Here is a 17,044-nt window from a genome sequence, read left to right on the forward strand (position 1 = left end):
ATCACTAGTGAACACACTTCATTTAGTATTCCTGCAATCAGAATATGATTTCTCCTTATCTTGCACAATACCAAGAACAGTGCAGTACAGGGCGAAGGTTGGTCTGCAGCCCTTAGGCCAGCAAAATGCAACAGAACTGCTCCCCTGTGCAAACGTTTGTGACATAACCTTGTGGAGAAAATATCAGATGCAGCCTTTTCTTTGAGTAGATTGCTTAGTAAGTGCCTGCGAAAACTCCATTAAAAAAGTGAGCTTTCATAGTTAAATTATACTTTTTAAAAACTTTTATCACGACTAGTTTTTTTTTAATTTTTAATATCATCGTCAGTTTTACTGAGGCCCTTCCTGGCACTGTCCTTTATTTCTGAGTTGCGGAGGACACAACAGTTTTTACCCAGTGTTGCATGGTTTGCCTGAAATCCATAGAAAGAGAAGGAGGAATCAAATCACTGGTGACCTTAACGGTCATTTTTTCACATACTCAAGGCATTTTTTATTATCCGTTCACATTAAATTAAAATATTTCAGCGTTGTATTCTTGACTTATTAAGTTTTTCACCTCTGTTTTTGGTTGATTTTTATTTGTAGAAAATATTTTGATTAACTGAAACCCAGTTTTAAAATAAGGTTTTATTCTACCAAGCACATGATAAAAATAATGAAAGCTGCTTTCCATCTTTTTCGTCTTTACACAGCTCCATCGAGCCTCTGTACCTGACCTATGGAATCATATTTGCCTGTGGCTGCTCCTTTGCCTACCAGCCTTCATTGGTCATTTTGGGACACTATTTCAAGAAGCGCCTTGGACTGGTGAATGGCATTGTCACCGCCGGCAGCAGTATCTTCACAATTTTGCTGCCTTTCCTTTTAAGGGTACTGACTGACAGCGTGGGCCTCTTTTATACCCTGAGGGTCCTCTGCATCTTCATGTTTGTTCTCTTTCTGGCTGGCTTTACTTACCGACCTCTTGCTTCCAGTGCCAAAGATAAAGACAGTGGAACCAAAGGAGGCAACAGATTCTCCCTCTTTTCCAGGAGAAAGTTCAGTCCTCCAAAAAAAATTTTCAATTTTGCTATCTTCAAGGTGACAGCATATGCAGTGTGGGCAGTTGGAATACCACTTGCACTTTTTGGATACTTTGTGCCTTATGTTCACTTGGTAAGTATGCTTCTCTGGCTTTGCTGGTAATGGATATTATTATTTCATACACAAAAACTTCTTAGAAGAGCAATAGAGATCAGGTTGAAGTTGGCCTTAAATAATTATCTTGTTTGTAATTCAGGGACTCTTGAAATTCAAGGTCTCCTAAGATGAGGTCATCACATCATCAGATCATTAAACAGATAATATGTTTCATGGTGTGCTTTGGTATTTTTAGAAATCGCCAAACCTACACAAACAAAAACAAGTTCTTTAAAAAAAAAAGACTAAAATGTTGGAACAAATGTCATCAGTACAAAAAATTGGATAGGTCACTTTTCCTTCAAGTGGCTTACAAATCATAATCAGGGACAAAGATGGTGCAATGATTTTGTCAACATCAATAAATTATTTTTCAACAGAAGGGTACAAAAACTAAGTAAATAGTAAAGGCCAACGGCCTTGACACAAAGAAACATTTTGTCTACTTGTGGGACACTTCTGAGAAAATGGAAATTCTACTCAGAGGATTATTTGAGAAATGTTAGCAAGTTCCAAATGATGGGAGAGAGCAAGGGTTTCACAGGAAATTAGGATTTCAAGTGCTCAAGCACTTCATTATCATCATTATTATTATTTTTGTTTGATAGGTAAGAAATGGATTTATTTAGAGAGAAACACATTCCACAGAGTGTGGGCCATCTCAGAAGGCAAGAGCGGCCTCAAGCACTTTATATTGTTTGTTTATATTGCAAAGGCAAATTTTGGCCTCTTTATAATGAAATAAGAGCAAGCAGTGTCTAAAGTATTTGCCCCTGGCAGAATTTCCTCAAAAGTGCTTATTATTGGGCTTCCCTGGTGGCGCAGTGGTTGAGAGTCCGCCTGCTGATGCAGGGGACACGGGTTTGTGACCCAGTCCGGGAAGATCCCACATGGCTGCGGAGCGGCTGGGCCCGTGAGCCATGGCCACTGAGCCTGCGCGTCCGGAGCCTGTGCTCCACAATGGGAGAGGCCACAACAGTGAGAGGCCTACGTACCGCAAAAAAAAAAAAAAAAAAAGGTGCTTATTAATTATGTTTCTTCCTTTTTTCTTACTGTTATGACTGAAAATGTATATACAGTTCAACATAGTTGATAAATGATCAACAAAAATGGTAGTGGGATAAGTTTTTCTTTTGTGTGTATACTGTGTGTGTCACTTGAAGCCTTTCTAGCTTTCAGTCTACTTTTGGACATCTGTGCAATTTTTCTTTAGTTAAAGTTCTGGTGCAAGTTGGCAGTATAGTTCAGAGAATTAGTGGGGTCAAGGGGTCAGCCAGTAAGCTACATCATCAGTCTTTTGTGGGTTCCTGTGCTTAGTTCAGAAAGGAATTAGGTCAAGGAAACCCAAAGAGGGGTGGTAGGCATGTCCTGTATCTAAGATAATTTTGAATTCTCAATTCTCCTTATTTTCTTTTTGCCAGAGGTATTGAGGAAGCAGCTGGGATGACCAGTGGGGAGACAAGGAGAGGACTAGTTTTTAGTACTCTGAGCCACATGGCATTTTGCAGAGACTGAGGTACTAGGTAAAATGACCTAGTATGTGGTGCTTGTCACATATGAAGTCTCTGGCTACATCTTGATCTGATAATCCATTTTCACACTTTTAGGAAGGCATAGCTGGACCATTTGAAGATATTTTTTAAAAAAATATATAGATCCATTGTGGAAAGATCAGCTTTACCAGTTACCTCTTCCATAGCTCTGTAGATAAGAAAGTGTTTGTTGTGTCCTTCTCAGAGACGAGTAGATTTTTTATTTATTTATTTTTTTAAATGCCTGCTGTGTTTTTTTTTTTTTTTTTTTGGCCACGCCCTGGGGCTTGCGGGATCTTAGTTCCCCAACCAGGGATTGAACGCAGGCTCCTGGCAGTGAAAGCCTGGAGTCCTAACCACTGGACCCCCAGGGAATTCCCGAGTAGATTTTTATTTCCTTATTTTATAGTTCTTTTCATTTTTTAAATTTAATTTAATTTTTTGGCCACACTGCACAGCATGTGGGATCTTAGTTCCCAGACCAGGGATCGAATCTGCGCCCCCTGCAGTGGAAGTGCGGAGTCTTAACCACTGGGACCACCAAGGAAGTCCCCCGAGTAGATTTTTTAAAAAATTCTCTTTGTTACTATAAGGTGAACACACTCAGAGAAATCTGTACGTCAGCTTTGCTAGTATGTGACATTTACTAAAGGACAAGTGGTAGGTGATTATCTAGCTATTTCTGGTAATATAATTTGTAAATTAATTTCACATATATTATTATTTCATTTGACCTTCACAGTAAACTTGTGAGGTAGGCAAAATAATATTAGCTCATGTTTTACAGAGTGGAAAACAGATCCATCATTAACAGAGATGTTAATTGGCTTCCAAGAATCACATATCAGCAGAGCAGGGGCTGGTTCCCTTCCGCTGTGCTTACTTGGTAGCAAATCTAGCACAGTCTTAGTCTGGGGCATATTGGCTCCCGTCCCTGGATATACTGGTAGATATGTCCATCTTATTGAGGGGGATGTGAGTATGCCTAAGGAAATTTAATAAATATGTTACTGGTCTTTTTCTTAAAGTAAATGAAATTTCACAGTGAGTAATGAGTTAGACGGTGTTATAGTTACTACTGTCATCAGGAGGCTGTAATTCAGATAGTACACAAAACAATGAGGTCTCTGTTAACTCGGATAACAAATCAGGCCTTATTCTGCTCTCCCTCCTTCCGGGCACGTTTTCTTACAAAATGTGTTGATATTTTTCATTTGGGATTTTCCCCCTTTTGAACTGTTATGGCACTAAAGCCACGTTGGAAAGGAAACACCAGACAGTTAAATGTCACGGAGGCTGTTTAAATCTCATGTTTGATGGGTACACTGAGTTTGTCACTATGTTGTAATTTAAGGTTTGGATTACGGATACTTAATCCCAGGCTTCATGCAATGGGACACCATTTACTTTCCTCCTTAGAGGGGGAAAAGATGTCTCAAATTTTTCCAAAGACTAGTAGATGTTCAGTTCATGTTAAACCCTTTACTGGGTGTTGAAGGGAATATGCATGTAAGGCATAAGAACCTGTTCCGAAGGAGCATAAAATCTAGTACATGTAATAATATAAACAATTACAGTTTATAAAGGACTTTTACATATATTATCTTATATAATCTTCACCACAATGCAGTACCTGTAATGTATTATCCTCATTTCATGGATGAGAAGAATGAGGCACTGAGAAGTTTAGAAACTTGCCCAGGGTCACAAGACACAGCAGCTGGTAATTATTAGTGTTATACTTTCATGCAAGAGGTAGTACTGCATAGTGGGTAAAAGTAAAGGCTCTGAAGTAAAACAGACCTGGGTTTAAATGCTGGTTTTGTCCCCTACTAGTTGTGTAACCTTGGGTAACACACTCTAAGCATCAGTTTCTACATCTGTAAAATAGGGATTAGACCCAATTTTGCAGAGTTGTTGTAGGATGAGAGAAAATTTCTGTAAAGCATCTGTTCAGTTCTGGTATAAAAATGAGAGTTATTTAAATTTCAGACAACGTGATTGTGAATTGCTGGTTTTAGTGGGGCTGTGGAAGAGTCAGAGGAGAAAGTGTCCCTTTGGAAAAGTGGTTAGTAGAAGTTTCATAGGATTGGAGTTGGTCCTTAAGCCTGAGACTTGTTGTTGAAACTGGATCCTTAATTAGCTAGGGAACTAACTTATCTATCTAGGCCTCCTTCGAAGATTCTGAAATACAGTGAAGTGCTCTCATGGTTATGTTAAAAATCCTAAGATCTTTACTTATTTATTACATTATACATGATTTGAGAGAAAATATGTATGCTTTGTGGCATTCTTTTTCTCCGAGCAAGGTTGGAAGTTTTCTTTTAGTAGTTGACTTTTAAACATAAAGAATCATATTGCTTCATGGAAGGAGTCAGTGATCTCTTTTAGGCCTACCCACTTGTAATCTCTATTGTAAGGGTATGGATCTTTTTTTCTTCTACTGTTATTGAGATACAGTTGACATACAGCACTGTATAAGTTTAAGGTGTATAGCATAATGATTTGACTTATATACATCATGAAATGATTATCACAGCAAGTTTAGTAAACATCCATCATCTCATAGATACAAAATTAAAGAAATAGAGTAAGTGTACAAATCTTATAGATCAATTTAGGTGAGACATAACTTTCTAAATAGCCATTCCCAGTAACAGCTGCTTTAGTTGTTGTGAATTGCCCATTTTGCTTGAGAATTGTTTTGTTTTGGTTTTCTGGATTAAGTTTTTTTTTTAATTGGAGTATAGCTGATTTACAATGTTGTGTTAGTTTCTGCTATACAGCAAAGTGAATCAGTTATACATTATAATACATATATCTACTCTTTTTTTTTTAATCTACTCTTTTTCAGGTTCTTTTCCCATATAGGTCATTACAGAGTATTGAGTAGAGTTCCCTGTGCTATACAGTAGGTTCTCATTAGTTATCTATTTTATATATAGTGGTGTGTATATGTCAATCCCAATCTCTCAGTTTATCCCCCCACCCTTCCCTTTGGTAACCATAAGTTTGTTTTCTACATCTGTGACTCTATTTCTGTTTTGTAAATAGGTTCATTTGTACCATTTTAAAAAATTCCGCATATAAGCGATATCATATGATATTTGTCTTTCTGTGTCTGACTTAACTTCACTCAGTATGACAATCTCTAGGTCCATCCATGTTGCTGCAAATGGCATTATTTCATTCTTTTTTATGGCTGAGTAATATTCCATTATATATATGTACCATATCTTCTTTATCCATTCCTCTGTTGATGGACATTTAGATTGCGTCCATGTCCTGGCTATTGTAAATAGTGCTGCAGTGAACATTGAGGGTACATGTATCTTTTCAATTATGATTTTCTCCAGATATATGCACAGGAGTGGGGTTGCTGGATCATATGGTAGCTCTGTTTTTAGTTTTTTAAGGAACCTGCATACTGTTCTCTGTAGTGGCTGTACCAGTTACAGTCCCACCAACAGTGTAGGAGGGTTCCCTTTTCTCCACAACCCCTCCAGCGTTTATTGTGATGCTGGCCATAATGGTGATCGCCATTCTGACTGGTGTGGGGTGATACCTCATTGTAGTTTTGATTTGCATTTCTCTAGTAATTAATGATGTCGAGCAGCTTTTCATGTGCCTCTTGGCCATCTGTATGTCTTCTTTGGAGAAATGACTATTTAGATCTTCTGCTCATTTTTTTTTTTTTTTTTTTCCCAGTACGCGGGCCTCTCACTGTTGTGGCCTCTCCCGTTGCGGAGCACAGGCTCCGGACGCGCAGGCTCAGTGGCCATGGCTCACAGGCCCAGCCGCTCCGCGGCATGTGGGATCTTCCCGAACCGGGACACGAACCCGTGTCCCCTACATCGGCAGGCGGACTCTCAACCACTGCGCCACCAGGGAAGCCCTTCTGCTCATTTTTTGATTGGGTTGTTTGTTTTTTTGATATTGAGCTGCATGAGCTGTTTATATATTTTGGAGATAATCCCTTGTCGGTTGCTTGGATTGAAGTTTTTTTAAAAAATAAATTTATCTATTCATTTATTTTATTTTTGGCTGCGTTGGGTCTTCGTTGCTGTGCACAGGCTTTCTCTAGTTGCAGCTAGCGGGGGCTACTCTTCGTTGCGGTGTGCAGGCTTCTCACTGTGGTGGCTTCTCTTATTGCGGAGCATGAGCTCTAGGCATGAGGGCTTCAGTAGTTGTGGCTTGCGGGCTCTAGAGCACAGGCTCAGTAGTTATGGCATGGGGCTTAGTTGCTCTGCGGCATGTGGGATCTTCCCGGACCAGGGCTCGAACCCGTGTATCCTGCATTGGCAGGCGGATTCTTAACCACTGCGCCACCAGGGAAACCCAGGATTGAAGTTTTTTTTTTTTTTTTTTTTTTTTTCAGTACACGGGCCTCTCACTGTTGTGGCCTCTCCCGTTGCGGAGCACAGGCTCCGGACGCACAGGCTCAGCGGCTATGGCTCATGGGCCCAACCGCTCCGTGGCATGTGGGATCTTCCCAGACCGGGGCACAAACCCATGTCCCCTGCACTGGCAGGTGGACTCTCAACCACTGCGCCACCAGGGAAGCCCAGGATTGAAGTTTTTATGGCTCCTCCTTATCCAGTTTTTCTTATTAGCTTCCAGAAACATAACGTGCTCTTTTCCTCCTACCTCTCTATCACTCCTTCTTAGTTTCTTTTCTGGTTCCTTATTTTTCACCCTGACCCTGAATATCAGTGCTAGGGCTTATACCTTGATCTTTTTCTCTACTCATTCCAAATGATGGTTTCATCTAATTTCCTTTGTTCAGACATCATATATATGCCAGTGGCTCAAAATTTATATTTAGCTCAGGCCTCTTTTCAGTTCTTCACCAGACTTTTATAGCCATCTGCCTACTTAATATCTCCACTTGGATGATTGTTAGATGTTTCAGATTTAACATGTCCAGCCCTGAAGTCCTGATTTTACCCCCGTCCCCAAAACCTGCTCTGCCCTCAGCCATCCTTACCTCAGGAGATGGCAGTTCCATCAGTCCGCAAACCTTGGAGTCCTCCTTGGCTCCTGTTTATTTCATACAACACTCCTGATCCAGGCCAGAAATCCTGGCGGTTCTCCTTTCAAAATGTATCCTTCCCTGCCCCCTGTAGTCTGTTCTCTACACAGAAGCCACAGGTGTTCTTTCAACACACAAGTCACTCTGCTCAAAATCTTTGGGTGGCTCCCCATTGCTCTGAGAGTAAAGACTAATGTCCTTATAGTGGCCTACAAGGTCTTCCATGGTCTGTCCCCTCCTATCTCTGATCTCATCAGGCCCGGTCCCCGTCATTCACTCTGCTCTCGCCACTCTGCTCTCTTTGCTATTCAGCTTTTAGTGAGGCTCACCCTGACCACCTGGTTAAAACCCCCTTCTTCCCTCTCCCCTCCACATACTCCCAAACCCCCTCACACTGCTATTTCTTTTTCCATAGCGCTTCATACCTTTTTTTTTTCTTTTGAATATATTTATTTATTTATTTGGCTGCGTAGGGTCTTAGTTGTGGCATGTGCGATCTCTGTTGTGGCATGTGGGATCTTTCTTTGCAGTTAGTGGGCTCTTTGTTGCACCTTGAGGGCTTCTCTCTAGTTGCGGTGTGTGGGCTCCAGAGTGCATGGGCTCAGTAGTTGCAGCACATGGGCTTAGTTGCCCCGAGGCATGTGGGATCTTAGTTCCCCGACCAGGAATCGAACCCGCGTCCCCTGCATTGGAAGGCGGATTCTTAACCACTGGACCACCAAGGAAGTCCCCATACCTTCTAACATGTTACATATTTTACTTGTGATGATTACTGTTTGCTCTCTGTGTGTATACCTCTGCTAGAATGTAAACTTCACGAGGCTAAGGGTCCTTCTCTGTCTTGTTCAGTGAATGAACCCAAGCATCTACCATGGTGCCTAATGTACAGTGAGTGCTCAAATATTTGTCGAATGACTATCTTATGGATAAGTCTAAAGTGACACCATATAAGCAGTATTCATTTTCTCTCCATTTTGATCTTTAAAATTCTCTACTTTGATACCAGAATGATGTTTCACATGTTATACCTATAGGACATGATGGTATTCATATCCATTCAACACTTAATCAATAAGCTCAAATTCAGCAAACCTAAGACTAAGTAACACTAATGCCATCTGTTCATGGGGAAAAGAGTTGATGTGTTTTGCTTTTGACCCGTAGCTTTATCTGCATGTTGAAATTGAAACTTTATAAATGGAAGAAATTTCTGTGTCTCTGTCACTATTGTGTAAGTGTATGGAAGGAGTGAATGGCTATCCCCATTAACAAGGAAGTCTAGACAACTGGTGTCTTCTCTACGGTGTAGCAGCTGAAAATCTTGCAGAGCCTTGGGTGGTGTGTGTGAGAACAGGATGAGGATGCAGGACCAGAGCCTGACCACAAGTCTGCATTGCTTTGGTAGAGCACTGACCACAGGGCCACGTCAGCCGGATGACTGATAAATGCCTACAAAATGACAAGGATGATGCAACTCTTCTCAGCGGCAGTGTTCCATCCTCAGTACGAGAATGATGACTTAGTTTTTATTGCTTTCACATCTGTCCACCACTACTCGCCTTGAAAAGCTGCACCTGTGTTCTTTGACTCCAGAACATATGGCAGTCAAGTTTTGGTTTTTAAGCTCTGATCCACATAGTTCTCTATAGGAGAGAAGATGACTGACTCATGCGTTGAAATCTGCAACATATATGTTTATTAGCCCATTTTGAAAAACTCCGTAAGTTATAAGTGTGTCATTTTCGTGGCAGATGGTAGTTGTTCTCAAAAGAAACTCTGATCTGGTAGGGAAGATCCCACTTTTCTGAGACTGTGATTGAAGGCACCATCATTTGCCTGCTGGCAGGGCACTTAAGTGGACACCAAGTCCAGCTGTAATTGGGAACAAACAAGTTGTGTTTTTATTTTTTAAAAATATTTATTTGGTTGCTTTGGGTTTTAGTTGCAGCACGTGGACTCCTTAGTTGCGGCTTGCCGGCCTCAACTATTTGTGGCATGTGGGCTCTTAGTTGTGGCCGGCATATGGGATCTAGTTCCCAGATGAGGGATCGAACCTGGGCCCCCTGCATTGGGAGCACAGAGTCTTAACCATTGTGCCACCAGGCAAGTCCCAACAAGTTGTGTTTTATTTTATTTTATTTTTAAATTTTTTAAAAATTTATTTATCTTATTTATTTATTTTTGGCTGCACTGGGTCTTCGTTGCTGTGCATGGGCTTTCCTAAGTTGCAGCGAGCGGGGGCTACTCCTTGTTGCGGTGTGCAGCCTTCTCATTGCAGTGGCTTCTCTCATCGTGGAGCACGGTCTCTAGACACGTGGGCTTCAGTAGTTGTGGCACACAGGCTCAGTAGTTGAGGCTCGTGGGCTCCAGAGCGCAGGATCAGTAGTTGTGACGCATGGGTTTAGTTGCTCCACGGCATGTGGGATCCTCCCAGACCAGGGCTGAAACCTGTGTCCCCTGCATTGGCAGACAGATTCTTAACCACTGCGCCACCAGGGAAGTCCCCACAAGTTGTGTTTTAAAACTAGAAATGAAATTTTGAGGCAAATAAGCCGATAAATGGGACATGTAGTACCTTGGGAGATATTTTATGGCTTTGGTTAATGCCAAATGCTCTATGGCTCAGTACAGGAATGTAGCTGTTAGACCTCACTGGCCAGGTCGCCTCTGGCCATGTTGTAGTGACAGCAGGAATATTATCCCAAGCCAGAGCTCAGGGTGCTGAGCCATGCAAATAGGAACAGCAGACATGCTTTCATCTCTTTTGCGGCTTCCTCAGAGGGAGATTCAGGTAACATTTGTCAAGAATCTGTCATGTGCCAAGCATCTCCACAAAATCTCAGGTAACCATCATAAGGATGAGTGTAATAAGTGTAATAAATAACTATATACTTGGAGCTAAGGAAACAACTCTGCTAAGTTAAGCTATGCTTAGTCGAGGTCACTCACTGAGTTTGCTCAGAGCTGGGATTTGAACATAGATCTTGGACTCTAAGTCTCATGTTCTTTTCGTAAAATAGTCTGCTGTTCCTTTATCGGATCACCTCAGAGGTGGAGTGCTGCCTACTGTCAGCCACACTGGGCCTGGACCAGAGTTTTCTTTGCCTTGCAAGTTTCCCTCTATCCTCTCAGAACGAAGCACAGAGGCAGGGTTGGACCATCCTGGCACTCAGAGGATGCTGCGCAGCCATGGAGAGGACTCCTGAGGAAACAGGCTAATGGGGATGATGGGATACCACCTAACCTTTCTTCCAGACCCCACATCTCCTCTTTTGCTCTTTAGTACGTTGTGAATATGAGAAAACTGAATTGCTTTTCACAGCCTGTGACAAGCAGAACATGGAATATACATAGTTTTATGTTCAATTTTGTTCCCTATAATAAACATTAAGCATAGCAGAAGAAAAAGTGGACAAATGTATAAATTTATAGCAAGAGCTATCATATGTTTGATTAATAACATAAGTACTATTAGAGGAAAATGGAAAAAAGCAAATTGCTTGAATTTTAGAGTTATATATAAACTCTCTGAGGCCACTGATGTCATTAAGTGTCCTGAGAAGGCCCTAAAAGCCTTGGAAAAGCTGTTCCTTCTGTCTTTTTTTTTTTCCCCCCAGCTATATCTGTAATGTTTTTCTTCTTTTTAAAATGAAGTATAGTTGATTTACAATATTATATTAGTTTCGGGTGTACAGCATAGTGATTCAATATTTTTATAGGTTATACTCCATTTAAAGTTATTATAAGATATTGGCTATATTCTCTGTGTTATACAATATATCCTAGTAGCTTAATTATTTTATACATAATAGTTTGCACCTCTTCATGTCCTACCCTCTATTTTGCCCCTCCCCCCTATCCTCTCCCCACTGGTAACCACTAGTTCGTTCTCTGTCCTTCTGTCTTGTTAATGTGTAAAATTCACCAGGTCTTTTGTTTTTTTTTTAATTAATTAATTAATTTTATTTTTGGCTGTGTTGGGTCTTCATTTCTGTGTGAGGGCTTTCTCTAGTTGTGGCAAGCGGGGGCGACTCTTCATCGCAGCGCGCAGGCCTCTCACTATCGCGGCCTCTCTTGTTGCGGAGCACAGGCTCCAAACGCACAGGCTCAGTAGTTGTGGCTCCGGGCCCAGCCACTCCGCGGCATGTGGGATCTTCCTGGACCAGGGCTCAAACCCGTGTCCCCTGCATTGGCAGGCAGATCCTCAACCACTGCGCCACCAGGGAAGCCCCGGTCTTTTGTTTTTAACTGTCTCCTGTTTTATTTGTTAAAATATAATATACTTTTGAATAATCTCAGAATTTAACCGTAGTATGGATATTTGCTTATCCCTCAACTCATTGTATTAATATCAAATTAAAGTTTGTGCAAGTTTGAGGAACCTAAATTTAGCTGATAAGGGTTCTATCATGATTTTTATATCAACTAGAAAATAAATTGTTATTATAGAGGATTAATAGAAATAGAAATCTTAATTTGAAGAATGTTCCTTTGTGAGGCTATACCTGGACATTGACTTTTACCCCACATTTACCAGGTGGCTCTGGTGAGGGGAAAGAATTGTCTGATCCATTGAGAGTATATTTCTGCTAGTTTAACCTTATCTCTAAGTTCTGACACACCTCTTTGGAAAAGCCCTCACAGACACTAACTCCAAGGATTACAGAGCACCAGGAGAAAAGGCCACTTTATGTATTCATGCTGTAGGGAAGAGTCTTGAGATCCAAAGGAAGTTTGAGGGCTGCACATCTCTTATGTATTAGCTCCCAGATGCCCTGCCACTTTCCATTTTCCCCACTTTCTAGCCCCATTATCTGTATCTAGTTTTTTTCACCCCTCTACTTGTTGGCAGCTCACTTGTAATCAGAAAGTTTATATTCCCTCGTAACAAATTGGAGAAAAGCTCATTTAATGGTAGGTAGTGCCTACCATTTGGAGGCAAAATTGCAAACATGGACAACTGGTGTGCAGTTATGTAATCCAGCTGTGTCTGCATCCATGTCAAATTCAACTGATTTATTCTCAGAGTAACATGACCAGAACAACTGTAGCATTCAGTCTTCAGAGCACAGTTTAAGATTCTGTGTGCCCAGTCCTCACAGCCATGCAAGGGTTTGTTTTAAATCATAAGTTTCTTTTAAACACATATAGTATTTTTTATTTCCCACATGTTTAATTAACATTTAGTTTATAAGAAGCTCCCACAAATATTCTCTCTCACTGGAGCCTCAGGGCCACCCTATGAGACGGGCAGGATCGGTTTCCATTCTGCAGGAAAGGAACCGGACTTGGGGTTGTTAAGACAACTTGCTTAGGGTTGAAAGGCCAGTGCCTGGTGCAGCTGGGGCTTGAGCCTGGTCTTCTTAAGAGTGTGGCTTTGAAGTAAGATATTTAAATGCCTGCAAAAAAAAGGACAGTAATTTAGGCGTTGAAGGGATTGTACGGGTCACTTAATTGCACTTTTCTTTTTTTTAAGTCTGGTAGAGGGACTGAGACACAGAAAGGTTAAGTTGCTTGCCAAATGTCACATAGTTATAAAAGTGGCAGAACCTGGTGTAACATGCAAGAATATCCGTGGAAAATGAATGGAAGCTTATCGTAGCCTAAAGTGTAAATGTGTATGTAGTAGAAACTGAATCATTAGAGGAGTGAAGTTGTCTCACCTTACATAACTCTAGTCAATTTATAGGGTTCATTTCCCAATCGGGAGGTTGCTTCCCCATTTTGACACAGTCTAGTTCTTCAAAGCTGCCAGTAACAGTTGTACTGGCTTTGTCGTCTTTCTTTCATGGATATATTTAGAGCTCAGGGTTATGGTTATTGTGTGGCAGAGCCCTGAGAATGCAGGATTCATAGCAGAATCCATGTAAACCAAAGGTTACTGTATATTGGGCCAGGACTGGGCTGCTGAGCTGACCTCTTCAGTTGTGTTTATCTCTGTTCATTGTAAGGTTCTGGCAGAAGAGCCTTGGTGCCCATTACATGTCCTCAGCCCTGGGATGATGATTGCAGACTTTTGGAAACATTTTTAAAATGATTTCCAATGGAGTTGCATAATCTGAAGAGTTGCCCTATCTCAGTCTTCTTGGCACTGCAACCAAATAAAAGAGGCAGAGTTGACGTTTTAATTTTGTTTTTAGCCTGGACACTAAACACTAGAGGCTAAGTACTAGGGGCTAAAGTTTCATTATTTCCTCCCTCCCTCCCTTCCTTCTTTTTGTTCTTGATTTGGTTTATTATTCTGATTATTGTTACTTTAACACTTATTAGCTATGCAGAATGCTATGGTAGTTTGCAGAATAAAAAGTAATCACATTGCTTTTTCACCAAGATTTTCTAATTTAAGTAATTTTTCTTCTATTTTTCATTCAAAAATAGGCTTATAAAATTTCTTTGACACAAGAATATTTCTTTGTATAGTGTATTAATTTAAATATCAGAAGTAACCATTGAGATTCCCTGTGTGCTGATTATATACACATGCACAACTCCTACATTTTTTCCCTATTATGTGGTCTGGAAATGTTTTGTTTGTTCACTTATTTTCATTTCATTCATTCATTCCCATCCCAGTGAACTTCCAGAAAGAATATAAAGGTATTTCCTTCACACATATATTTTCTGATTCAACTCTCACAGCAGCCTTTTATGAGGAAAGCAGTGCTAATACTGGTTTCTCCCACTAATAGATAAGAACCTTGACCATCAGAGAGGTTGTATTTTGCTCAGAGTTGCACAGTCAGTGGCAGGGATGTTATTAGAGTAGAATTAGAATGGGTTATTCCATTCTGTCACTGTTGTATTTTCTTACACATATGTGACTTCCTCTAATTACAACTCAGTTGTACAGATTCAGGTTGAGCAGATTCAAGCATTCAAGTGAATATCTGACAAATATTCACTGAGCACCTGTTGGGTGCCTCTAGGTGTGGGGATGCAGTGGTGAGAACAGACGTGATCTCTGCTTTCACGGAGCTCAATAAATAAGTAAGCACATAAATAAACAAGGTAGTTTTCACATAGTGATATTTTCTTTGAAGAAAATAAAATGAGATGGAAGGTGATGGTGGGATGTAACCTTAGTTTGTAAAGTCAGGGACAGCCTCTTTGAGGAGGTGCCAGTAGGTGCCTTCTTTCAGTGAAGGGTAGCGTTAGGTATTTGGAAGATACAAAAATGATACAGCTTCCTATTGCCCTCAGGAAGCCTGTGACATGGAATTTCCCTAGTTTCCATCTTTAAGGCCAGCCAACAGTTGATGAATTTTTTTATTCAACTTATTTTTATCTGATATATTCAAATCTGCATGTTAGAATTTTAAAATTCTTGCATAGGACCCAAGCGTTGCTTTTTCTCCAGACTCTTCATTCACGACTTATAACTTCTGATAATACACTACAGTTTCTCAGTTCTCATGTGATTATTACAGGAGTGAATAGACATCCTCTCTCCATCACTTTATCCCCACTTTTCAGATTTTTTTCAGTGGTGTCTATGCTTTTCTTGCTTTTCTAACCTTGCATTTATTTCCCTGCAGATCTCAACATCTGCTGAAATTTGACTACTCAGGTTAGTGAAAATTTGCCCATTTATCAGTTTTGTGCCTTAGGCAGTATTCACCAGCATTCTCCTACTTGAGATGAATAAGAATCTTTACTTCTCTGGCCACTTGTGTGTGACTAATTAATGGCAAAGTTAAATATCTGCAGAACATTTTCATCAAAAAAAAGCTAGCTGGGTTGTGTTCGGGTTTTTTTGGAATTTTTTTCTTTCGAATTGTAATACACTAGCATAGGAACATGGTAGGAAGGCATTACGTAATTAATACATAAGAAATCTAGAAAACTGATTATTTACAAATAAACTAAAACAGAGCTGCTGCTTTTAGTAAGGTAGAGTAAGTTTGTCATGTGTTCCAAATTGTATTTATTTAGCCAAAAATAAGTATTTACAAATAATTCAACAATAGTTTTTAGAAGTGATGCATGGTTTATTCAGGCATGAAAATTATCCCTAGAATGTAGGCCCCAAACTGCTAAAAGATTTAAAATTTGGAGGGAGAATGAAATCCACAAACATTTAAGAATATCTAATTTTAACTTAAGTTGAAAAGCAGCAGTAGTGTATTTTTGTTAGGCCCTTATCCTGTATAATGTATTCAATGTAAGTATGGGAAAGGCTGGTGAAAACTGTGGATTTATCTACAAAATACATTGGGGAGTTTTGTGGGGGGAGTGTCCTAACACCTCAGGAAATGATAAAGAAGAACCAGGTAAGGTAGATTAGACAAGGGTAGGGACAGAGCCTCCTTTCCATTGCTCCATCCCCAGCACCGAGCATGTGCCTGGCACACAAATACTTTTTGACCAGTTTGAGGCTGAGCTATAGGTTGGTTGAATTGCTGGAATATGATGTCTACTAATTTCCCTACTCGTGACTACTTTTCATTCTAATAATACTTCATGTTCTTCAAATTCTTTTTTCTTTGATCCTCAATATACAACCCCTGGAGGTGAGAACAGTTTTATCTCCATTTTATAGGGAAAGGAGTTAGTTGCTTTTGAGACTTTCTCTGGCCACATACAAATAGTTAGTGACAGGGTGTGGTTTAAAGGTTAAATAATAGAAGTAAAAGTATGCTTATCTAGACTAGTGTCAATATGGAGTAATTTAAAGATACGGAAATGGGTGGCTCAAGGTACATAGTCAGGCCTGCTGAGGTGAAACAACACCTCTTAGGCCTTGTACCATCTTCCAAGCTGCTTCCAGGAGAATGGGATGCCTAGGTGACCACAGCCCAATAAGTAGCCTAACAGATGACCCACGCTCTTGACCCATGTACCCATCTGTGCAATTTAAAATGTTGCCATATGTTGATTATTTAATTTATGAAGCATTATAATAGCCTCAACGTACATCCGGTATCCCTATTCCTACTTACCTGTATCTGCTTCTGTGAATACATTTTTTCCTTTTATGTTTCTTTCTCCTCGGGAGCTGTCTCAGGGACTTCTCACGATTCCCTGCCAGTGTCTCCTGTTCTTCAGCTCTCGGGGCTGCCCTGGATCCTGGAGTAGGGGTTGCCCAGTCCTAGGGTTCCCGTCCTACCTCTTCCTTGTGAGGTGCTTTCTAAGTTCTGTATCACGTTCACCTTCACAGCCACCCTGTCACACATCTAGAGCAGTGTGTCAGACCCAGTGCCTCCTTTTCTCTCCTGAAACGAAATTCCTAGGTCATGAAACCTACCTATATACATAATTTTTAAAAAAATCAGTAATGCCCCACTTGTAACACAAGGAG

The 17,044-nt window shown here is 40.5% G+C and overlaps 1 protein-coding gene across 1 annotated transcript in view; it reads left to right on the forward strand.

Annotated features, from left to right (window-relative positions):
* SLC16A10 (solute carrier family 16 member 10) overlaps positions 1 to 17,044 on the forward strand; it is a 135,931-nt gene that overhangs the window by 96,580 nt on the left and 22,307 nt on the right. Inside the window, exon 3 of the mRNA XM_029224274.1 lies at positions 696 to 1,158. Within this exon, the coding sequence (XP_029080107.1) occupies positions 696 to 1,158 (463 nt within the window). The remainder of the gene's footprint in view (positions 1 to 695; positions 1,159 to 17,044) is intronic.

This window comes from Monodon monoceros, unplaced genomic scaffold (genome assembly GCF_005190385.1).
Source record: "Monodon monoceros isolate NGI ecotype Baffin Bay Population unplaced genomic scaffold, NGI_Narwhal_1 Super_Scaffold_15, whole genome shotgun sequence".
Taxonomy (NCBI): Eukaryota; Metazoa; Chordata; class Mammalia; order Artiodactyla; family Monodontidae; genus Monodon; species Monodon monoceros.